Raw genomic sequence first — 25,886 nt, 5'->3', positions numbered from 1 at the left:
GAAATGTCACTTAAGATTCATAGATTCATAAGTTTACAGGTGTATACTAGGCTAATGACCAGTGGGGCCTTTATAAGCCTAGCCGTGCAACCCACGTGTCCCAGAAGTTATATGTTTTAGACATTTATATAGGGGTGATTGTTGGTTACAGCATGATTTACTGACTGTTTTTGTCCATCAGAGACACGGGTGCCAGATCAGGGGTAAACTTTTCTATTTCACTTCTACTGGTCAAAGTTACACTTAAATAGGGTTAGGAAGGGACTTTGCTTCACATGGATGGGGAGCATGTTCCAGAGAAAGAGAATTCTATGAGATCTGTTTCTCAAACATGTTCTATTTATGTTGCAAGAAAAATTTAGGTCTTTAGATCTAATAGTTCTGACAGAGCTTGGTAAAGGAAATGTTAATCTGAGAGCTGAAATGCATGGTTCTAATGAGTTTATTTCAACATCTTGAAAAACTAAGACATCCCAGTATCACTGTGTTAAAATTAAGCAAATAAACTGTGCAGGAAGGGTGGTGCAGTGGTGTAGTGGTTAGTGTCACTGCCTTAGAGCAAGACTTTCTCCAGTTCAATTCTCAGCTGGGGTGCCTTCTGTGTGGAGTCTGCATGTGCTCCCTGCATTCATGTGGGTTTCCACTGGGTGCTCTGGTTTCCTCCCACATTCCAAAGATATTCAGTTGGTGAATTGGACACCATAAACTGGCCCTAGGTGTGAGTGTGTGTGGTGCACCCTCTGAGGAGGGTTGGGCCTTGGGCTAGTAACCTGAGCCTGTAAGACCTTTAACTACTACATAAACAATGAGTACTGAAGGGTGCTCACTGCCCAATGTACCATATGGTGTGTAAACTTTAGAGGGAATCTGTGCAGTAGAAGGAAGAATGGGTCGAGGACTATTAGATTCTGGAAACACAATTTCCTTTATGAAAGGTTCTCTGGGGTATAAGCATAAGATTATGAGTAGTGTAAAGGTAGAGTACACCTTTATGTGCACAGAAATTGAAACAGTGCTGGGAAACCTGTTACACCCATAAGTAATAATCCATGACTGTGCATGGATATAGCAAAATTCACCCAGGGTTGGTGTGGTTTGATCACAAGGGCAAAGCTCAAGTGATTAAACAAAGACAACCGTGTATAAATCCTGATATACTCACAAACTGGAGGGGATTATTGCTATTACCCAGTTACATTATTTAAGAAAGAAATGGCTTACCTTTCTTAAATAATGTATTTATATAAGGGCACTTCAGGGTTCTTCCATGTTATTTTCCGCACACTGATGTACTGCACATGCATATGCGACTTATGAAACCACATTTTCACAATGTATCAGTGCAGGAGAAGCAATGGAGAAAACACATTTATGTTGCTTTTTTGTTTTTTTTAGATATCAAAAAATAAAGATTTGTAAGGGACAGCACAAACATATAAGGACAATCAGGTAGGTATGTGTTTATTTAGTTTTGCAGAACATACCTGATTTTTTTTAATATTTTGGTCTATCTCTCAATATATGCCATTAGAAAGTCTGGCTGCTCAATGATATTTCAGTGGCGGGACGTTTGTCGATTGGTATATACTTGATTTACAGTGGGCATACTGGTTAGGCTGTCCAGTCAGCATGCTCATTTTTGAACAGTAATGACTTTATTGTATAATGTTGATATGACTTCTGATCTGTCTCATTAGTGAATACTAGGAAAAGATTTTCTCAATTTCAAAATATTATGGAAAGTGTGTATGTGTGTGGGGGGGGATCCACAGACATTGTGCATCAAGCTAATATAATTAACAAATAAGGGACAGAGCACCAGTGTGAAATACCGTTTCACAATACGAATGGGTTGGAGGTGGAGCTAGGCAGTGATAGCCGTACAGGGAGTCAGAACCAAAATTAGGAGATGGGAATTAAGGAAACAAGCTTACATGCTAAAGTGATGAATGCAAGAGCAAAATCTGTAAAAGTAAATTACTTAAATATCAACATATTGCAGTGTGCTAAGACAGAACCTCAGAGTGGAGTAAAACCAATAAAATCAAGAGAGTCAGAAATAAAACCAGTGAAGTTTAAAAGTATCTAAAGAAGGGAATCAAACTGTTATTGCACACTGTTACTGTTACAGGGCAAAGAGTAGCTGAATCTTTACCACTTGAAAATCTTCTGGGCGGAGAATGTAAGTGATTAGTAGTAATTCTGTGATGAAAGAATCTCTAACGGAGAGACTGTACTCTCGGGAGATAAGTTTCTGAAGTAAACATTTGCACCATGGGCAGAATTCTGATACTTTTGTCAAGTTAAAACTTGAAAACTAAGATGAGAATTCCAAGCACCAGGTGAGTGTTAAGGGACATGAGTTTACCAGTAAAAGTTGCAATAGTGTAGCTAAGAAGGGTGGTGAAATACATGATCAGAGTTCTAAACCCACTTATGTCAGCACATGGCAGAACATTCAGAATTTTTAACAACAGGCGATAAGCAGGGAAACAGGAACATATACAGGAAATGTACTCTTAGATACTCTTTTCCTCAGGAACTTAGAGAAGAAAAAGCAGGTGAGATAGTGTTATATGTTCACCCTGAGATAGAACAAAAGACAGCAAAGTAGTGGTTTTGATTTAGTCTAAAATAGGGGTAGATGTGATCATTTTAGAGATGCCCATTCCAGGGGGACATAGAGAAGAATCATTAAATGAGAGGGTGGTGAATATTCACCTTGAAATATAAGGAAATTATTTTAGTGAAGAAAGAGCTAGTGGAAAAAAATGATGATTCTCCCTCAGATAGAAGAGGAGCAGATTCAAGAGAGCAAGAAAAAGGAAAAATGTAAAGACAACGTTACCTTGAAGAGACCCAGAATGAGATTCCAGGTGAGCTGAAACATAGGGAGTCTAGGCAGGGAAAATGGTTTCTATTTAACAGTTTAGTAGAGAGGATGAGCTAGAAAAATTAAGTAAACCAAAGTTTGACAAAATGGAGCAGAGTTTCATGGGGGTTATGCAGAAAAAGGTTTCTGTCTGTTATCAGCAGCACAGAAGCTTTTTCATGGCAGAGTAGCAGATAAAAAGTCTGAGAAGTGCCAGTTTCATAACTGGAAATGAGTGAATGAAAGAACCTGAATCCAAAACTGTAAAGAATGACAGCATAACAAACTGGAAGTGAGCTGATGAGGAAATCCAAATCCAGAACTGCAAGAGTTATCAGCAAAGGAAATGAAGCAAATGTCAGTACAGACCAGGAATATGCTAAGAAAGTGCAAGAAATGTTTGGACAGATAAAAGAAAATCTCTTCAGTGAATACCCTCAGAAACAGCACATGTGAGTAGTGAAATAAGCAGGAAAGGGCAGAATGTTGAGTCTTATTCTACTAAAATAAAGCAGAAGAAGAAGATGAAGGCAGACTCTATGTAAGAGCAATCTGTTAACAAAGAAATACGAAGTGCAGATATTTCTTGTTTAGGACTATCTTTCCAGTGAATGGGCAACCCTTTCCAGTGACTAGGCAACAAAGGAAAAAAAAGGTGATGAAAACGTGACATCCACTTAAACCAAGACAGAGGAAGAAGCCAACTGGTGAAAGTAAGTCAAGTAAGTCAAGGGAAACAACGTGACATCCACTTAAACCAAGACAGAGGAAGAAGCCAACTGGAGAAAGTAAGTCAAGGGAGACGACGTGACATCCACTTAAACCAAGACAGAGGAAGAAGCCAACTGGAGAAAGTAAGTCAAGTAAGTCAAGGGAAACGATGTGACATCCACTTAAACCAAGACAGAGGAAGAAGCTAACTGGAGAAAGTAAGTCAAGTAAGTCAAGGGAGACGACGTGACATCCACTTAAACCAAGACAGAGGAAGAAGCCAACTGGAGAAAGTAAGTCAATAAGTCAAGGGAAATGATGTGACATCTACTTAAACAAAGACAGAGGAAGAAGCTAACTGGAGAAAGTAAGTCAAGTAAGTCAAGGGAGACGACGTGACATCCACTTAAACCAAGACAGAGGAAGAAGCTAACTGGAGAAAGTAAGTCAAGTAAGTCAAGGGAGACGACGTGACATCCACTTAAACCAAGACAGAGGAAGAAGCCAACTGGAGAAAGTAAGTCAAGTAAGTCAAGGGAAACGAAGTGACATCCACTTAAACCAAGACAGAGGAAGAAGCCAACTGGAGAAAGTAAGTCAAATAAGTCAAGGGAAACGACATGACATCCACTTAAACCAAGACAGAGTAAGAAGCCAACTGGAGAAAGTAAGTCAAGTAAGTCAAGGGAAACAACATGACATCCACTTAAACCAAGACAGAGGAAGAAGCCAACTGGAGAAAGTAAGTCAAGTAAGTCAAGGGAAATAACGTGACATCCACTTAAACCAAGACAGAGGAAGAAGCCAACTGGAGAAAGTAAGTCAAGTTAGTCAAGGGAAATGACGTGACATCCACTCAAACCAAGACAGAGGAAGAAGTCAACTGCAGAAAGTAAGTCAAGTAAGTCAAGGGAAACGACGTGACATCCACTTAAACCAAGACAGAGGAAGAAGCTAACTGGAGAAAGTAAGTCAAGTAAGTCAAGGGAAACAACATGACATCCACTTAAACCAAGACAGAGGAAGAAGCCAACTGGAGGAAGTAAGTCAAGGGAAACGACGTGACATCCACTTAAACCAAGACAGAGGAAGAAGCCAACTGGAGAAAGTAAGTCAAGTAAGTCAAGGGAAATGACGTGACATCCACTTAAACCAAGACAGAGGAAGAAGCCAACTGCAGAAAGTAAGTCAAGTAAGTCAAGGGAAACGACATGACATCCACTTAAACCAAGACAGAGGAAGAAGCTAATTGGAGAAAGTAAGTCAAGTAAGTCAAGGGAAATGACGTGACATCCACTTAAACCAAGACAGAGGAAGAAGCCAACTGGAGAAAGTAAGTCAAGTAAGTCAAGGGAAACGACGTGACATCCACTTAAACCAAGACAGAGGAAGAAGCCAACTGGAGAAAGTAAGTCAAGTAAGTCAAGGGAAACGACGTGACATCCACTTAAACCAAGACAGAGGAAGAAGCCAACTGGAGAAAGTAAGTCAAGTAAGTCAAGGGAAACGACATGACATCCACTTAAACCAAGACAGAGGAAGAAGCCAACTGGAGAAAGTAAGTCAAGGAAGTCAAGGGAAACGACGTGACATCCACTTAAACCAAGACAGAGGAAGAAGCCAACTGGAGAAAGTAAGTCAAGTAAGTCAAGGGAAACGACGTGACATCCACTTTAACCAAGACAGAGGAAGAAGCCAACTGGAGAAAGTAAGTCAAGGAAGTCAAGGGAAATGACGTGACATCCACTTAAACCAAGACAGAGTAAGAAGCCAACTGGAGAAAGTAAGTCAAGTAAGTCAAGGGAAACAACATGACATCCACTTAAACCAAGACAGAGGAAGAAGCCAACTGAAGAAAGTAAGTCAAGTAAGTCAAGGGAAACAACATGACATCCACTTAAACCAAGACAGAGGAAGAAGCCAACTGGAGAAAGTAAGTCAAGTTAGTCAAGGGAAACGACGTGACATCCACTCAAACCAAGACAGAGGAAGAAGTCAACTGCAGAAAGTAAGTCAAGTAAGTCAAGGGAAACGACGTGACATCCACTTAAACCAAGACAGAGGAAGAAGCTAACTGGAGAAAGTAAGTCAAGTAAGTCAAGGGAAACGACATGACATCCACTTAAACCAAGACAGAGGAAGAAGCCAACTGGAGAAAGTAAGTCAAGGGAAACTACGTGACATCCACTTAAACCAAGACAGAGGAAGAAGCCAACTGGAGAAAGTAAGTCAAGTAAATCAAGGGAAACTACGTGACATCCACTTAAACCAAGACAGAGGAAGAAGCCAACTGGAGAAAGTAAGTCAAGTAAGTCAAGGGAAACGACGTGACATCCACTTAAACCAAGACAGAGGAAGAAGCCAAATGGAGAAAGTAAGTCAAGGGAAATGACGTGACATCCACTTAAACCAAGACAGAGGAAGAAGCCAACTGCAGAAAGTAAGTCAAGTAAGTCAAGGGAAATGACATGACATCCACTTAAACCAAGACAGAGGAAGAAGCCAACTGGAGAAAGTAAGTCAAGTAAGTCAAGGGAAATGACGTGACATCCACTTAAACCAAGACAGAGGAAGAAGCCAACTGGAGAAAGTAAGTCAAGTAAGTCAAGGGAAACAACGTGACATCCACTTAAACCAAGACAGAGGAAGAAGCCAACTGGAGAAAGTAAGTCAAGTAAGTCAAGGGAAACGACGTGACATCCACTTAAACCAAGACAGAGGAAGAAGCCAACTGGAGAAAGTAAGTCAAGTAAGTCAAGGGAAACAACGTGACATCCACTTAAACCAAGACAGAGGAAGAAGCCAACTGGAGAAAGTATGTCAAGTAAGTCAAGGGAAACGACGTGACATCCACTTAAACCAAGACAGAGGAGGAAGCCAACTGGAGAAAGTAAGTCAAGTAAGTCAAGGGAAACAACGTGACATCCACTTAAACCAAGACAGAGGAAGAAGCCAACTGGAGAAAGTAAGTCAAGTAAGTCAAGGGAAACGACGTGACATCCACTTAATCCAAGACAGAGGAAGAAGCCAACTGGAGAAAGTAAGTCAAGTAAGTCAAGGGAAACAACATGACATCCACTTAAACCAAGACAGAGGAAGAGGCCAACTGGAGAAAGTAAGTCAAGTAAGTCAAGGGAGACGACGTGACATCCACTTAAGCCAAGACAGAGGAAGAAGCCAACTGGAGAAAGTAAGTCAAGTAAGTCAAGGGAAACGACGTGACATCCACTCAAACCAAGACAGAGGAAGAAGCCAACTGGAGAAAGTAAGTCAAGTAAGTCAAGGGAAACGTTATTGTCATTCAGACCATACAGCAAGTGCACAGCTGAATGAAATTACATTTCTCCAAGCTCATTTTACAACATATACAAACACTAACACAGAAACCAAATGTAACATAAGTTCATGCAAAACATATACAATATAAACACACAGACCCCAAAAAAGAAAAAAAAAACCCACAAACAACAAGAGTCTGAGGCACAGAGCCTCTATGACAAAGGCTGTACCATCTTCGCCATTATCACTGTCACTATCTCCAACTAGCAACAACTCTAGTCCCAGTCTAGTCCCCTCTGACAACAGAAGGCTCAGATCAGATTCAATCAAAAGTTAGTCAGACAAGAAGGGATACGTCCACTTACAGCACAGCGAGCTGCCACCATGTGAAGGCCCAAAGCACCACCACCAGATCGACAGGCACCTCCCAATATTCACCATCCACAATGAAACATTGCCACTAGTTCCATCCACTGCCACCAGTTCCAGCTCCAACAACATCTCCAGTGCAACAATCCTCCAACCCAGCAGAAAATTCCAATCCAGATCCACCACCATCACATCCATCCGCACTTGGCGCAACTTCCTCACAAGGCCCAAACAGACATGATCGGACCAACAATCTCAAAAAAACAAACAAAAAAAAAAAAAAACAATCCAAACCATCTGACAACATTACAACCAGATATCATGGCTACATCTCACTGCACACCCGACCAGCCAAAAAGCTGACTCCAAACAGGTGACAAATTGACAACATTTTACACAAGCATGAGACGCACATCGGGAGCTGGAGTAGCCACTGCCACACAAGGTGAATAGTGGACTTTCCAGCAAGTCTCATGTACTTTAAAAAGATAAATGACTTGTGAAGTTAGGGAAATATACTCCTCAGAGCAGGTAACCAAAATCAGAGTGATAGAATTGGTGAAACTGCTGACTGAGTAAATTAAAGTGCAGAGTTTCTTGCATAATTCCATCCTATACAGTTCATTTGTTAAAGAGGCTTGCCTTTTACAAATATTTATTATTATAGTGACGTCCCTTACAGGTTTGGATTCAGTTTCTCCCATTTACTGATTTCCATGTCACACCAGTTCAGCCCATTTAAAGTTATGCTCAGAAGGGAAGATTATGTCTAGTTCATAAAGTACCAGAATCCAAATGAAGGGCATTCCCAAAAGGTTTAACAGTGGTTTAAGGAGGATGTATGGAGAAAACCTGTTTCCAAAAATTCATACAATATCCTGACAAATGAATTGTAGCAACAATACCAAAGGCCCACTCATTTAAGTCAGCTTGTAATATCCAACCTGTAATCCAGGAACCTAGATTTCAAGACAAAGGAAACAAAACTTAGATTGGGATACAAACAAATCTAAAGTATAGCGGAAACACAAATTGTTGTTGAGGGAGACCACTCATTGTGGATGCCAAGACTCTCACTTTTGTGTTGGGAGAGTTTTTTGTAATATTTTGAGCTTGCTTAACCTGGGAAAATTACATAAAAGACTTGAACATTCTATGATTTTGTGTCACAGTGATGAAAATTATGTGTTAATATGGAGATTCCTGTAAGTATGCAAATCGACAATTTTATTGGATTGATTCTCACAGACTAATTGACAGCCAGTCAGAGGCTTTACTGTGATATAAAAGACAGCAGCCTAGAAGTGTCAGTGGAAGGAAGTCTTGGAAGTAGGGACTGAGAAACAGCCAGCCAGAGTTACAATGTGGAACATATTTGTGAAGTGTGTTTGGTTTTTCGGACAGAGGTGTAGGAGAAAGGTCTAAAATCTCTGACCTAACTATTGCTGAGTCTGATTTTTGAGACTGACACTGAGGTCTAGAAGAAATGCCTAGAACCTGAAAGTGTATTGAGTACTTGAGCTTGGAGTGGACGTTTGTCATGAGAGAACATTTCATGAAACCTTAACTATATAGGACTGAAATATTTTAAAGGTACTGTTTATTTTTATGGTTTATTAGAAGAGGTGGGCTACTATTTTGATTTAATGACTAAATAAATAAGATCTTATGTGCATGTCATGCCTCCAATGTCTCCCTAAATCTTACAATATCCATATATCTGTACATTCATCAAGTGAGTGGGTAGTCTGATGGAAATTACTTTCTTTAGTGACAGCCCAGGTGATTTAAATACCATTTACATATAGCCTCAGTTCATCTTGAGCCGTGTGCAGTTTTAGACCAAAAAAATGATGAAGAGAAAAAAAGTCCTTTACTTAGAAACTAGCAGCTTGCTAGAGTTCCATTTCCACACTCTAAATGCTTCAGAGCACAATCATGACATCAAATGCAAATGCAAATGCTGATATGTCTTCACGCACCGTCAAGTGCAGCTCATGCCCTCTCACAGCTTGTGCCAGGGACAGTAGTACCTTTGTTCCTCTCCAGTTAAGGCCCTGTAACCTGTCACTACTTCTTTACTTTATGGTAGATGGAATGTGACACTGTGGCCTCTTATTTTGATGTATTTACTTGAGTTCTAGTATTAGCTTTTGTTCCTTTTCACAAATCTCTGACTTTCTCATCACTTATTTTATAAATATAAAATATTTTTCTTGCTATTTACGTCTTCCATTTTATTGGACACCAACTTGCCAAAAAGAAGTTTTCTTGATTTTTTTTCTCTACAGGGTGGAACATTCCTGTTTCTTTCTTTTTTTTTTTTTTTTTGCTTGAAATATTTTTATTAAATTTTGAAAAAAAAAAGGTTACAAAAATGATAAACTATAAAATGTTATACAATAAATGAATAAGATAAATCATTTAAAAAAAACGAATAAAATTACAACTATTTACAATATGTACATTAAGGATGAGATCAAAGGGTAATAAATGAAACAAGATAATTACAAAAAAAAATAAATAAAGAAGATCCTAACAGCAGTATAAATATGTAAATAGATGAAGATGTTGATTCAATACGGGCCAAAACCTTCAACCAAGGATTATTCTTTAATTTGTTTGGCTAGATTATTCTGTCTTTTACTTGAATTTCTTTAATTGCTACCTTCTTCAAGAGGATAAGAAGGTCTTCAAATTTTGATTCTGAAGAAGATTTCCAATATCTTGTAATATATTTCCTGGCTACAGCAAGTATAGTGCAAGTCAGATAAGTAAAATATTTCTTTTGTATATCTGTTCCTAGAATATTAAAAGAGACCCATTTATTTTGTTAATCTAAATGTATCATTCCATAACACGTTAAAAAATGTTGAACTTTTACCCAGAAATTCTGATCCATAAAACAATCAAACAGCCAAAAGGATTTTCTTTTCTCATTTTTAGCAACTCTTACAGGAGTTAAAAAAGATCTAAATAACCCCCCCAGTAAAGTAAAAACAAACACTTTATTTCCAGATTCTGATTGATCCCAGCTGATGAATGCTTCTAAAAGATATTTATTTTGTTCATCTCACAGACCAACAGTATGCAATTATCTGGCTGTTGCTATAACATCAGTATTCTATTAAACCATACTCTTAGTTTATGACTGTATCTGAACTGTAATCTATTTATAGAAGGAAGAAACTGTTGCAGAAAAGAGGAAAATCCCAGGATGCAAAAAACTCCCTTACCAGCCTCAGTAAGAAGCTGAGATCCCTCATAAAATCCTCCAAAGCTAGTTACGAAAATAAAATTGCCAAAGATTCCAATGACAACCACAAGGCATTTTATAGCTATGTCAAGAATCTAAATAGCAATGCTCAGATCTGCTCTGAGCTACAACAGAATAGCATTAAATATACTGATCCCAAGGATATTGCCAATATCCTGGCAGATCGATTTAGTGCCAACTACACCCATCCTCACCCCCTAAAGGGCCCATCTCAATACCAAATGATTGTTAAATTCTGGTAATAACAGCCACACAGGTAGAAACTGCTCTCTCCAAAGCTAAGAATACAGCATCCATGGGACCAGATGACATCCTGGGCTGTGTACTACATGAACTACAAAATGAACTGGCACCTCACCTAAATGTCATGTTTAATCATAGCCTCACCTTTGGCTTTGTGCCCACTGAGGGGCGCACAGCTACAGTTATCCCACTCCACAAGGGGGGATTCACCTTGGATCCCGGGAACTACTGTCCCATCAGTCTGATGAGCCTGATCTGCAAGGGCATGGAACGCATTATCATGGAACTTATACACAAAGACACTGGCAACCTTTAAACACTGGACCCCACCCAATTTAGGTTCATGAAGGGATGATCTTGTCTCCTGAACCTGATTGACTTCTTCGAATCTGTCTCCAGAGCTCTGGACGAGGGCAAGACGGTCCACACAGCCTACCTAGACCTCGTCAAGGCCTTCAACACCATCCCCCACTCTGGAAACATAGATAAACTTACTAAACTGGGCATAAATCCCTACATCACTCGATGGGCTGCCAACTGGCTTACTGACAGAACCCAGACTGTAAAAGTAGCCAACTCCAAATCCATTTCCAGACAAGTGATAAGTGGAGTATCTCAGAGTTCAGTCCTGGGACCTCTCATGTTTGGCATCTACTTCTTTGAAGTACAGGCCAACACTAAGGGACTCTGGCTAACAAAGTTTACAGATGACTGCAAACTGGGAACTATTATTGAATCCCCAAAAGATGTGGATATTCTACAAAAGGGCCTTACAGAAACAGATGTTTGGTGCCAGAGCCATGGGCTCAAGCTTAATGCCAAGAAATGTATAGTTATCCCCTATGGAAAAAGAACATGTACTCATGAATTACCACATAGGTGGCAGTACACTAAACATCAAAAGTGTGATAAGAGACTTAGGGACACAGGTGGACAGTGGTCTCACCTTCAATAACCACATCGCCACAGTAGTCAGGAAATCTTTCTATGTGGCACATGTCATCACTAAGGGCTTTTCATCCAGAAAAAAAGGAGGTCATTGTCCCACTGTACTCATCACTTATTAGACCCATTATAGAGTACAATGCCCCACTTGGTATGTACCTCACAAGACATCTGCAACATCTGGAAAGGCCGCAGAAATACCTCACTAAAAGAATCACAGGCCTAAAGCAGATGCCCTATGCTGACCGTCTAAAACATTCCACCTATACTCTGTGGCATATCGTATATCAGAGGCGATCTCTGCTTAACATACAAGGCCATGTCAAACCCTGAGCTGTTGGACATGCTCCACTTAAAGAAATCCCAATCCCTCAGAGCCACATGTTCCAGGGTTCTAAACCTTGTCATCACAATGAACAAAACATGCTGGAGGGATAGGTTCCTGACCCAGAGACTACCCATACTCTGGAATAGATTGCCCATATATGTCAAGCAGTGCACATCCTTGGCCCTCTTCAAAAGGAACCTTGATGATTGGATGGGAGACAGGAAATTCACCCCGGGGATCACGTCAGTCCCTCTGCTAGACAGGGGTCCAGGGAAGTAAATATTGTTGGAAGAAATATCCAGGGAATTGTTTGGCTAGGCTTGTATGGGCCCTAGGGCCGATAGTCTAGTACCAACCTATGAACCTATATATCATACTAATTTGTTATAAGCACATTTTGATTAAATATAATGTGTTACTAACCTGCGTGGTCTTTTAGGAAATTATATGACATAGTATTGAAGCTAAAGAGTTATTATGCTTGTAACATGGGGAAATAAGAAAGCTAGAGATATCTGAAGACTGTAATGTAGAAGCACCTAGATTCTCTGTGATATGCTCATATTCAAACCAGCATGCATTTAGGGATAAAAGTGCAAACAATGTCTGCAGAACTGTATCTTAGTTCTTTAGCTACTAAGTATGTTAAAGTTCAGGTTACAACTACAAGTAGTACCGTAAATGCTGAGTGAAATATGTGCAAACCAATTATTAACTAACTTGTTATTGTGCTGTACTGAAACATTGTATACAGGAAATAATCTACATATAATTCATATTGTCACTTGTAACCACTTTATTTTGTTATTTTGTCTCTCTTTTTTTTTCAGGAAATAAGCACTCCCTATCTTCTTCTACGTTTGCAAATCTGACAATAAGATCCTTTGGAGCTGACTCTCAGTAAAACCGATTGCTCCTTCATTTTTTTTTACTGCATTGCAAGAACTGGCTACATCTAAAGGTATTTCACCTGTTCTCTTCTTGTCTTTGTTTTGACTACTGTCTGCCTTCTCTGTATCTGCTGTCACCCTGAGTAGATGGCTGTCACAGAAAGAGTTGTGTGTAGTGTTATCTATGTCCTGCCAGAGCCATGGTGTATCTAACCCCTTTTTTCTTAAAAGTTTTATCTACCATGCATATGCCTGAATGCTGTAATTTCTTTTGTCTTCCCTGCCATCAAGACGCAGCCGTTAATTGAGGAAAGTTTGCAAACATACTGACTGACAAAGGGTCTTTGACAAAGGGTCTTGGACAATCATGCAATCCTCTTGTTTTGTCAAGTTCTGTATTTGGCTAGAAACTCATATGGCTCTCATTTAGATATTGGTATCCATCCATAACTACAATGGCACTACTGCTGGAAATCCTCATTGTCGGTGCTCTTTCACTTCAGTCATAGTATCTGTCAGGTAATGTGTCAGATGACCTTTTCATTATGGGATCATCTTTATAATTATTGTGTTGTTGTATACCAATACAACATTAAATTAACTCTGCTAAAGGTTTTTTTTTTTGTTCTATCGAATAATACCTGCATATTTTATAGAAATAGAACCATAACTGTTGCTTGACAATATTAAATATGTTTTCATTTTAGCATAGCTGAATACATCTCACTTTTCCAAACAAAAAGTAAGGTAAGTAAATACAGAAAAATGCTGACAGGCAAAACATTGCTGTTATTTTTAGACTGAAAGAAATATTTATTAAGCAAGCTAGTGTCCTGGAAAATGAACCAGCTGACTAAACTGAGGGGGTTTCATTCAGATCATGAATTAGGAATTAATTACAAAAATCTGACTTCTCAATACCTTTGGGAATTAAAGATGCATGCTGTTTAGCAATGTATGTTATGGTGTGACTTACAACATTTAAGGTCTAAACATGAAACGTGAAAACTATTTGGAAATATAGTTTAATAACCATGAAAGTCATGGGAAATGAAACTGAAGAATTTGAGTTGTTAAAAAGTCACTTGCAGTTGTATAACTGTTTTCAGGAAGAAGGAATAGAGGAAATTTTAACCAAAATGTAATGTTAAAGCACATACTGCATTATCTCTTAAGACATCTTCAGAGATACTCACATATGCTACTTGTGCTGTATTCATTACTGAGACCCTTTTGCATATGAAATGAGCTGCTCTGGATGTATAATCTGGAAATGTAGTATTACCTTGGGAATGAACGCACAGTTATACATAAATGTGTGCTATGCAAAAGGACATTGAAAGCACGTTTCTAATTAACAAATTTCCAAATACAATAATTGTATAATACAGGACTTTCAAACTGTCTAGCAGAACACGTTTGAAGATAATATAACTGACCTAATCATTTTGTGTTGAAATCAAAAGCAGTGTAACCTAATAAGGCAAATACTGGAAATATGAGGAGCGTTTAAGAAGATCCAATTCCAAAAAGAAACTAGAGGATTTTCTACCCTTCCCTTAATACATGGCAGAATAAAAACTGCAACATATCCAGATCTATTTATCGTTTGCTGACCAGGTAATTCCACCTAGGCTAGTAGTCTCTTTTCAGGGGAGACCTGATGTGCTATCTATACTACCAGATGAAATTTGGCCAGACCATCAGGGAACTTCCACTACTTTTTTCAAAAGATAATGTGTGATTTTTTTACATTCACCTGAGCTACCACCACTTCAAGCAGATGGGGCCTCAGTTTATCATCCCATCCCAAGGATGACACACTCATGAGTGTAGCACTGCCTTATGCTGCATTGCAGTGTCAGCAATCGACTTACCTTGTGCAAGAACAGAACCCGCAGCCTTTTGCACTAGAGGTGCTTGTGCTACTTTTTGCACCACTAACACTGCTATGATAAGGCAAACTATATATTTAATCAAGTACATTGTAACTATGTCTAGTCTAAAGAATAACAATAATAATAAGAAGAAAAAGAACAGGACTGTGTTAATTTAAATAATATCTCATGAAAATTAGATATTATTAAAACAAAAAATATTTACATGTAGCAACAATCTAGTACCTACATTGTTCTTCTTTCGGAGAACTGAAATTAATTGCAATTAGAAAACCAAGGTTATACCTATTTCTAACCAACTTTTCACTTGTATGATTGCTAGCTTTCATTTTAGACTTGGGAATATGGGATAACATATGCAAATGGTTATCATATCAATCTATATTTTTCACTCCTGAATAAAACTTGAATCTAAGTTCAGTTATTCTAGATTTCAGTGATCTTACAAACTCATTATTAGTCTCCTGTTATACACCTACCATATTCATGTCGATGCCATTTGTGTACGTCCAAGCATGCTGAAAGTATTCTTCTAGTCGCTGTCGAAGGGGATTAGGAATTTGATGAAAGCGTATAAATTCCTTTACTCGAAGCATCTGCATATGGTATCTTGCAGTTCCTGAATATAGTCTTTGGATAATTGCCGAAACATTGCCAAAGATACTGGCATACATTAATGCTGAGAGAAGGAAACAAAACAATATTAAGTTATATATATTTATATATATATATATAGATATATACACACACACACACACACACACACATATATATATATATATATATATATATATATATATATATATATATATATATATATATATATATATATATATATATATATATATACGCACAAAACTTATATTTAGGAGCAACCAAAACATAAGCACGCTGTCCAGAAAATTAACAACACTATGCCTTATTTAGCATTTGGTTACTTAAAATCATGTACGGTATGACCCATGAGTCAAATATTGTCTGCATTCTTTCTTGCTTCTTCTTTTTCTGAGTTTATTACAAATATTGTGGGTAAACTTTACTCATGTTTGAGGTTTTTTGCATTTTCTACTGACTGCTTAGGAGTGTACTGCAGGTTAGTATCTGCTTTCCATGTGAGATGAAATAATACCTCCATGAGCCCACAAACATCTTGAATGTTTGAATTCATCTGTTTATTTTAGTCATTTTAGTTGTTAATTTTTATTCTTTAAATTATTTCTCATTCATATTTTTTTTATTCTGTCTGCTCTTCAGCATTAAATGTTTTGTGTACCCAACTTTTTCTTTCAAAGACTTTATTGCGTCATTTTATGTATTCATTCTGATCTACACATTTCCCTTCATGGATATTTCTACTGCCCTTGCAAGCTTGACTTATGCATTACCTTAACAAGTGGCATGGTGTTGCACCAAATCTGCCTGTATCTTTCATTCTGGATAGAATACATGATCAGTTATTGCTGTGAAGAGTGCATCCTTAATCCATACATCAAAAGTCTCCCCAGCACAATTTCTTTCACTTAGGACTGCAAACACTGTGGCCAGGTTTACAAATATGTATTGTCTGTGTATAGACACTTCAGTATTATCATGACAATGGATTCCCTAATCTGTGGGATTCATTTTGCTTGCCATGCCATAGAATGAAGTAGAAAAATATGTCATTTATACTTCCCAAGAGGGAGAGTTATGACATGGGCACTCAGCACTCACCTAGTCGTACTTCTAAACTTTAAATATCATTAATTCATTCATAGGACCAAGGTCAAATAAAGCCTCATACTTTGTGTTCCATGTTAATGGGCTTGCTGCCTTTTTTCTGTATTCATATTTAAAAGGTTTGGAATGATAACGCTGTTTTCTTGGAACATAAATTCTCATAATTAAAAAGAAAACCAAAAAAATAAAGAAAAATAAAAGTAGAAAAACTTGTAGTCTTAATACCTCGCTGATGAGCTCAATCACAATAATTTCCAAAAATCATGAAACCTGGGGAGTATTCCAAAGCAACAAGCCTTTATTCGTCACAGACAAGAGATCCCCAGGAACAAAAAAATTAAACATTTTTGGAAATTAGAATTTTTGGAAATTATTGTGACTGAGCTCATCAACAAAGTTTTAAGACTACTAGTTTTTCATTTTTTTTTAAATTTTCCTCAACACTAGTGTCAGTGAGTTTGGAACTAGACAGATTCTTGTCCGTGCTCATTTTTTTTTCATTTTTTTTGACATTCTCATAATTTACCAATATTACATTTTTTTAGTTTTGCCTTCTAGAATACTAAATATTTCAAGTTTCTGTTTCCCTACATATATTCATCTGCTGTCTGCTTAACCATTATGTGATGTTTAGTAACCCGCGTGATATAGTACAGTGTTTATTCAGATCATACGTGTTTTTTCGGACCATACATATTTCATCTTGCAGGCCTTTCTCTAGTTCTTTAAATCTCATGTGTTTTTTTTTTTTTTTTTTTTTTCAAATGTTCATGAATAAGATGTCCCCATGTTTCATTACAAAAAGACCGTACTTTATAAGTCAGTAAACAAGTCATAAAAACTGCCATTGAATACTGGTCAATCTGTTGGTCTCACAAATAACCAATTCATCATGCTTTTCTGTAAGGTAGTATGCGCTGTACTTATTTCCTATTACCGTCTACCACATCCACTCTTTGTTGTTTGTTTTTTAGACATGGAATAAAGTGATCTGTTTTTTCTCTCTTGCATGAAAATAAGTCAGCTAGTTTACTACACAAGTCTTAAGCTCTGTAATTAACTACAGATGTTAATATCCACACAGTTGAGTCAAATATATGGATTTTCCCACTTTTATTCTCTAAGTTATAGCTCCCTGGTTTAGTTTCAGATATTGTCCTTCTCCAGCTAGAATTATCCTTTCCTTGTATCTCTATTATTATGGCTACTTGCTCTAAGCTGCAAAGTTCCTTTTGTTGTTCCAGACTGACTTAGCTCATCCTCCCTTATTAGTCTAACTTCTCACCTCCACCAATAATGTTTTAAAGAAGAATTATCAGCAAAAGAAAGTTCCAGGCAAGGAAAGGTGTTTTTCTAATCGTTTGATTTAGTGCTGTGTTTTTATTAGTGAAAATTTGCTCCACAATAACCATTTAAGTGTTTTGTGTAATTTGTAAAGTACTTATGGTTTTCACACCCATATGGTCTCATGTCCCTTTTTTGGCAGGAACTTGAATGTTTACTGTTCCCTTAATCATCTGAAGTGAAGGTATTGTGGAACTATTTTGTACAGCAATCTCAGTGATCACATTCCAGATTTATACATGAAATAACAATAAGCGATACTGAGGAATTGGAATGGTTCTAATGTACTATGCAACTTTCTTTTTTAATTAGTTTTATTTAAAATTGAATAAAATATAATAATAACATGACATCAACAATGACTGATAAATAACCAATACAGTGTAAGATTAGATTTCAGTATTAATTAAAACAAATGCATCACACTATATAAGCAATAAGTCACAGAAAGCAACTCAGCTAGTTCAAGCTAGTTTAACAGAAAAACAATTTCAGGCAAGATAAGATTATTTTTTTAGCTGTTATGTCCTAATTAATGTACTACATCTACCATTTTAAATAGTCTTTGGTATTTTAGAGTAAACTGTAGTGTTTTTAAAAACATTTAGAGGTATATAGGCTCCAGTACGTGATTTACTGTGGACTGCGGTGGTGGTGCTGCGGTAGCGTTGTCGCTTCACAGTAAGACGTTGTCCTGTTCGATTCTCAGCTAGAGCATCTTCTGTGTAGAGACATGCATGAATGGGCGTAACTTCATTGAAGGTTGTGCGTCAGGGCCGGCAACTCGGCATGTAAAAATCTACTGCCAATCATTAGCAGACCGGAGTTTTGCTGTGGTGACCCCTAAGCGGGAAAAGCCGAAAGACACAACAACCTGATTTACTGTGGAGTTTAAGGATTTAGTGTCCTCCAAGAGCTTTGATATGTGGCTTTTAGATTTTGTTATTAATGAGTATCCATGTATATGTAGGCTGCATGTTCACTGGCCCCATTGTCTTGTTTAACAGGACGTAAGCGACACCTCACAAATGGCAGTTACTTAAAGATGGAGAGAATATACATTTCTTTGCATAAATGCATATTTGCTTATTTTTGAATTTGAAAAAGCACAAAGCTATACACAGAATATAGTGCAAAGAAGATTCCAGGGAAAAAGTGTCTGGTTTTATACTAATATATTGAACATAGTATGTTAACCTATTCAATTCAATCTATGTAGATGGATACAACTGTAGGTAAATAGCACTATTGTAATGGTCTTTAGTGAAATATGCAGACAAGAATAAGACCAAAAATAGACTAACCATCAACACCTAAACATAGAGATTGTTGTAAAAAAAGTATAATAGACCCTTTGATGGGTGAGAATACTAAGAACCAATGTTTAAATTCCAAGGAGTCATTATATATAGCTTAGAATGATACCTGCATCCACCCCAATTAAAGTTACACAGAAGAGCTAAAAAGGCAAACCAAAACCAACCCACTGTAATGAAAGTCTTTATTTATTCAAACAGTTTTAAAAATTCTACAGGTAGAAGCATATATTGCCACAAAAGAGAAATCCAGAAAGGTACTAACACAAAAGAAGCTTTTTTCCTAAGTGTTTTTGCCAACCATTAAGCTTCCCCATTGGACTTGAACCCGTTTGTTCCTTCATGATAGAGAGTTGTACATAACCACAGTGGTGAGAGGAATTCAAGTTGGCTTCCATCCGGCAGCTGTGAGGCTTGTTTGCATCTTAACCAGTAACCCAGACATGAAGGCATTTATGCCCCCCCCTCCTCTATTGGAAGGGAGATAAGTGAACCATGTCACCATGGTACTTACGAATAGTACCTTCCACACATGGGTACATGCTCCTGTAAAGGAAATAAGTGAACCATGTCACCATGGTACTAATAGTATCTTCCACACATGGGTATGTGCTCCTGCATGCTCACCCTCATCCTTCTGTGAGGGGGAGACACGTTCTGTAGCCAGCTCTGCCCACCTTCTCTCCTCATGATAGGCAAGCTCATCCCCCCCTGCCCAGAGCTCTCATCTGTCTGTAAATATGCAGAATATTCCTGACTTTCTCATATATTTTTCCCTGTCTCTCATAGTTCATAGGTGTTTACTAGGCTAATGACCACAAGGGCCTTTTAAGCCTAGCCATGCATCCCAAATCTCTGACAAGTTCTGTTACCCTTGATAAGTGTAAGCATGGGCCTGGGAGATGAACTATTTACAGGTTACCTATGTCCATTAGAGACATAGGTGCCATACCAGGGATGAATTTCTGGTTTCCCTTTCCATTGGCCAAGTTGCACTTGAATTGGGTTAGGAAGGAATTCTGCTTCACATGGATGGGGAGCCTGTTCCACAGATGGGGTAGTCTCTGGGATACATACCTATCTCTCCAGCAGGTCCTATTTATATCACAGGCAAGGTTTAAGTCTTTAGAATGGGTAATTCTGGTGCTGCTTGTTTTGTGAATATGCAGGCGGTCCATCAGAGTGGGGTCTGACAATGCCCTGCATACCAGGTGTAGATCTCCCCTCAAAATCCTGTAGGACACAGAATACAGGGTTAAGGCCTTGAGGTGGTCAGTATAGGACATATTACGTATGCCCTGTATTCTTTTATTGAGGAACCTCTGTGGACATTCCAGTTGTTGGATACGTCAGGTTAGGTATATACCATATGGGGCATTCTACTCAGTGACAGGGCTGATGAATGCTGAATACAGTGGAACAATGACTTCCTTGGACTTACATGTCATACCTTTGTTTATAAGTTGCGCAACATAGAATGATTTCCTCACCATTGTAGACACATGATGGTCAAAGGCTAGATTACTGTCTATGTGTGTCCCTAAGTCCCTGACTACTGGGTCAACTCTAAGGGGTGTGTTGTCAATATGATAGTTACCAGGGATGGATGACTTCCCAAAGGATACTATTATGCATTTCTTGGCATTTAGTTTAATCCATGGCTCAGACACCAGTTGTTTGTCTGTGTCAGGCCCTCCTGGAGAACACTTGTGTCAGTGTGAGATTTAATGGCAGCTCCTAATTTGCAATCATCTGCAAATTTAGTCAGCCAGAGACCATTGACATTGGCCTTAACTTCTGTGAAGGAAATGCCAAAACAGAGCAGTCCAAGGACTGATCCCTGAGGGACTTAACTTGTGACTGGCCTCTTGTTAGAGGTGGACTCCCCAATTTTAACTTCCTTGGTCCTGTCTGTGAGCCAGTTGGCTATCCATTGGGTGACATACAGGTTTGTACCTCACCTTTTCAGTTTGTCAACAATGCCCGAGTGGGGTATTGTGTCAAATGCCTTGGCCAGGTCAAGGTAGGAAGTGTGAATGATTTTGCCCTCATCCATTGCTTTGCTGACCTTCTCAAAGAAGTCCACCAGGTTGAGTAAGCATGATCTGCCCTTGGCGAAACCAAACTGGGTTGGGTCCAGTGTCTGGAGATTTACTATATCTCTACTGATCATCTCTATAATAATTCTTTCCACGGCTTTATATATAAGAATAATGAGACTTATGGGTCTGTAGTTTCCAGGCTCTGTAGATGGCCCACCTTTGTCCAGAGGACTGACTGATGCCTTTCTCCTTTCATGAGACATGAAGCCTGATTGGAGGCTACAGTTAAATAGTAATTCCAGAGGCCCTGATAGGTCATGTTTCATGCTATTCAGAAGGCATCCTGGGATATTGTCTGGGCCCATTGTTGCAGTGTTCTTGGTCTTAAAGAGAGCATTAAGGACCTGTTCCCTAGTGATAGTAGGGGTTAAGTTATATTTGATGGTATTTCCTGAGGGAAGGTTGAGTGGGAGAGAGGAGTAAAGTTGGAGATTAATTTATCAGCCAGGGGGTTTGCTATATCTTCTGGCTCAGTATAGGTGGCTCCATTTACAATGAGGTCTGCACAGAAATGTGTACTGCCTTTGAGGTTGCAGACATAGCTAAAGAATGCTTTGTGGTTGTCCTTGGCCTGGAGGCCAAACTTACCTAAAATTTGACTTTGGTAGACTTTATTTGTCCTCTGAGTAGTTTGTTTAGTTTGATGACAGTGCTTTTATCCTGCTGGGTGCTGCATCTCCTAATTTTTGACATGATTTCTTCCTCCTGTTATACAGCCGATTGATTTTGTGATTCCACCAGGGTGGCTTGTTTTTTTGAGTTAGTTCTGTATTTCTTCCTGGTGGGTACATCTGCCTTTATGCAGCTATTAACATGCTTGTACAGGGTTTCTGTGAACAGTTCTGCATGGGCAGAAGTGTTCTCAGGGTTTATGGGGGCTTTAAATGTTGCCAGGTTCTCACTTAATAGCAGGAGGTTAGCCTTAGAATACTTCCTGAATATTCCAGGTTTGGCTGGAGGTCCAGGTTTTATTTTTACTTCAAAGGAGACCATTTTGTGGTCTGACCTTACCAGGGAAGGCATTAGAGTAGAGGGTGTGCAGCAGTCTTCCATATTAGTGAGGACCAGATCCAGTATGGTTCCAACCCTGGTTGGTGTATTGACTATCTGGTCCAGGGAGATTGTATACAAAATTCAGGAATATCTGTGCATGTACGTTTGATGTTGTATAGGATTCACAGTTAATAGTGGGGTAACTAAAGTCACCCACGAATATGGTATTTGGTTGGATGGTTAGTGTTTCTAATAAGTTTAAATACAGGGTATGGGTTTCTTGGGTCATAGAGGGGGACCTATAGCTTTGCAAGGAAGTGGTATTGGATTTTACTTATGGTGATTTGAACATGGAGCAGTTCAAGTGCATTGTCCTGTTTGAGTAACCTTGAAGTATATTTATTTTTGATGTAAATAGAGACACCTCCACCTTTAGTCCCTGCCAGTGAAGTAGCTGGCCTAAATGTGTGGAAGGCATTATAACCTTGCACTGTTGGTGTGCTCTCCGCAGCCTTAAACTATGTCTCATAAAATGTTTGATTTTCTAGTAAAACCACTGAGAATTGTAGTCAGTTAATAATGCCAGACATTAAAATTTCATAATGCCTATTTTTCCAAAAATGCTTGCTGATGCAAAACCTAGTGCTCTATTCAAAGACAAGTAAATTAAATTAATATTTAAGAATTGATCCTGGTTCTAGGTCTTTGCTAACACTATTTTTGCATTTTCCCTAACTTTTGTGCACCTTTCATTGTTGTCAACTTCCTAAGTCGCTAACTGAACCCAGATCACTTGGGCTGTAGTGAGGGCTGTTTCTCCTCTGTGTCACTAGAGCTGCTACTTAAAGGAAGGGACATATTCCAATGTAAGTAAACTAGCACACACATAGGACTTTACAAGGGGAAAACAGCCATAGTCAGGTAGATAGGTTCAAATAGAAAAGAAACTGCATAGATGAAAGAAAAAAAATAGATGCCACAAATAAGTCTGACTGAAGTGATAAGGTAAAGATTTAAAGATCTCCAAAGCATGCTAATGCAATAGAAAGGGCACTCGGAGCAAAGCAGATATTTGAAGTAATGACCAATATAAGTCGGTATATTCAAAAAAAAAAAACACCAGTGAAAGGAAAGATAGAATACAGAAAACAGGACTGAAGTATTAAAATAAATAAAATATATATAGAGAGGAAAGACATGGAGATAATTTTTTGTATAGAACAACCAAAACATGAGCATAACAGAAGGAAATATGTTAATACTGGGCAGTTCATTCCTCTCTTTGATGGACACATACCTAACTCTGTAAGGCAAGGGATAGGGAGAGGTCTCCACACTTTTTAAAACATAACTAGAAAAAATATACAAAGTGTTTCAAAGTCATTAAAGATACCTGAGAAAAGGGACATATCTGGGTCTATATTAGAACATCGAAGTTTCAGAACTTCGAATGTTCTAATATCAAACCCAATTCAGTGAACGCTGACAACATCGAACATTCAGAACAACAAATTTTTTCCTAGGGAAAAAAATTGCTGTTCTGAAACACATACAGACAACACAAGCACACCAAACAAACAGCAATCCATACACATACACCTAAAATCTTACATCTAACCCTACACTAAACTGTACATACACCACTAACTATCCACTTACCTTAACCCAAACCCTAACCCTAAGGTCCGTCACTATCGCACACTCACCTCACCCGCGACCTAACCCTAACTCACATACCCCGCCCTAAACTTCACGTCCACACAATAACACACTTACCTGAACCCGACCCTTAACATTCCACCACAACGCTGAAAATAGTGAAGCGACATAAATGGACAACCAAATTCTTTCCCTGGGAAAAAATTTGGTTTTCTGCAGCTTCGCTGTTTTCAGCGTTTGCTGAATAGGGTTTGATATTAGAACATTCGAAGTTCTGAAACTTTGATGTTCTAATATGGACCCACATATCTGACTATGAATATGGGAATTAATGACATGTTAGCAAAGCATAAAAAGATATATAGAATGTTTTAAACATTCTACTTAAAACTGCAAAAAGACTGCTTAACAAAATAAAAAGTTATAATAGTTCAATTGTTGCAAGGGAATGAAAAAGCAAATTACAGCCTTGAGAAAGTAAAAACAATACAGGAGAGATACTTTTCCCTGACAGGAATAGTTCAAAGTGATCCATAAAAGGCACAGATTATAAACTACATCTAACTAGGCAGGACCATGCATGCTGTCAAAAAAATGATAGGTTTTATGTCGACAGGTGTGGAACATATGCACAAGCTGTTTATGGACACACCTGCATATATTCAATATATAAATCTGATACTTTCAGCTCTAACTTTCCCCTCTTCCCCCTGTCTGTCTCACAAGCTATACCTGAAGCTAGCTCACCTCCAGATATCACACAACTCTTAACAGTGCTATCAATAGCTAAGAATACAGCATTCATGGATCATGACAACATCCCTGGACAGATCTTAAATAGCATGAAGCACAGAGCTCTCAGCCTCTTAGCACAAAAAATCTGAATCCCCTAAAATGGGGACAGATTTTAAATTTTACTCTTATAAACTTAGAAAGTTGCTAGAATAAACGATCTTGTGTTACCATACATTTTCTGAAGGCTATGAAGTCAGAAACTCAAATGCTTATCATTATATAATAAATTCGGTCCTCAGTGATTTGTCATAAAAATCCAGAAAGAGCCACAAATGTTATGAGGATCAGACCAAAAATATGAGTCAAAAATCTGGACAGTTGAGAGGCATGCAATTTAGCCCCTCCCCTAACAACACTGTTCAACCTCAGCCTCCATACTGGCTTTTTACGAAGTGAATGGAGAACAGCTACAGTCATAACCCTGCATAAGTGAGGACAATTAACAGACCCAGGCAACTATAAACCCATGAATTTGACCAGTCACATATGCAAAGCCATGCAAAGACTTATGGAACTAATCAATAGGGACATTTCTCAAGTCCAGACTTGTCAAGGCATGACATGCTTACTCATCCTGGAGAACTTTTTTGAAAAGTCACCAAAGCAACAAATGAAGGTAAAATGGTGTTATACCACATACCTTGACCTGGCCAAAGTTTTTGACACAATACCCCACTCAGGCATAGTAGAAAAGTTAAATAAACTGTGAATAAACCCGTATGTCATTTGCTGGATTGCCAACTGGCTCACAGTTTGCAGGAGATCAAAATATGGGAAGCTACCTCTACTAAGGGACTAGTCACCAGTGGAGTCTCACAGGGTTCAGTGCTGGGAACTCTCCTTTTAGGCATCTATTTATCTGAAGTAAAAGTGAATACCAAAACACTCTGTCTGACTAAGTCTGCAGATGATTGCAAATTAGAAGCAGTCATTGAATCCCCAAATGAATTAGTCATCCCGCAGGAAGGTTTCTCTCAAATGCGTAACTGGAGTCAAAATCATGGATTGAAACCAAGTGCCAAAAAATGCATTATCGTATCATTTTGAAAGTTATCTACCCCAGGGAACTTCCACATTGACAATACACCCTTAAGGGGTGATCCAGTTGTTTGGGATTTTGGAACTTATGTGGACAATGACCTATCT

At 38.4% G+C, this 25,886-nt stretch overlaps 1 protein-coding gene across 2 annotated transcripts in view; it reads right to left on the bottom strand.

Annotated features, from left to right (window-relative positions):
- The window catches only part of KCNH7 (potassium voltage-gated channel subfamily H member 7), a 2,626,261-nt gene that overhangs the window by 441,513 nt on the left and 2,158,862 nt on the right, over window positions 1-25,886 (bottom strand). For both annotated transcript variants that reach the window (XM_044074771.1, XM_044074772.1), the window contains one exon: window positions 15,292-15,491. In XM_044074771.1, coding sequence (XP_043930706.1) covers window positions 15,292-15,491 — 200 coding nt within the window. The remainder of the gene's footprint in view (window positions 1-15,291; window positions 15,492-25,886) is intronic.

Source organism: Protopterus annectens, chromosome 6.part0, assembly GCF_019279795.1.
Source record: "Protopterus annectens isolate FY-2018-M chromosome 6.part0, PAN1.0, whole genome shotgun sequence".
Lineage (NCBI taxonomy): Eukaryota > Metazoa > Chordata > Ceratodontiformes > Protopteridae > Protopterus > Protopterus annectens.
Note: the sequence above shows the minus strand (reverse complement) of the source record. Positions and strands in the feature narration are given on the sequence as shown.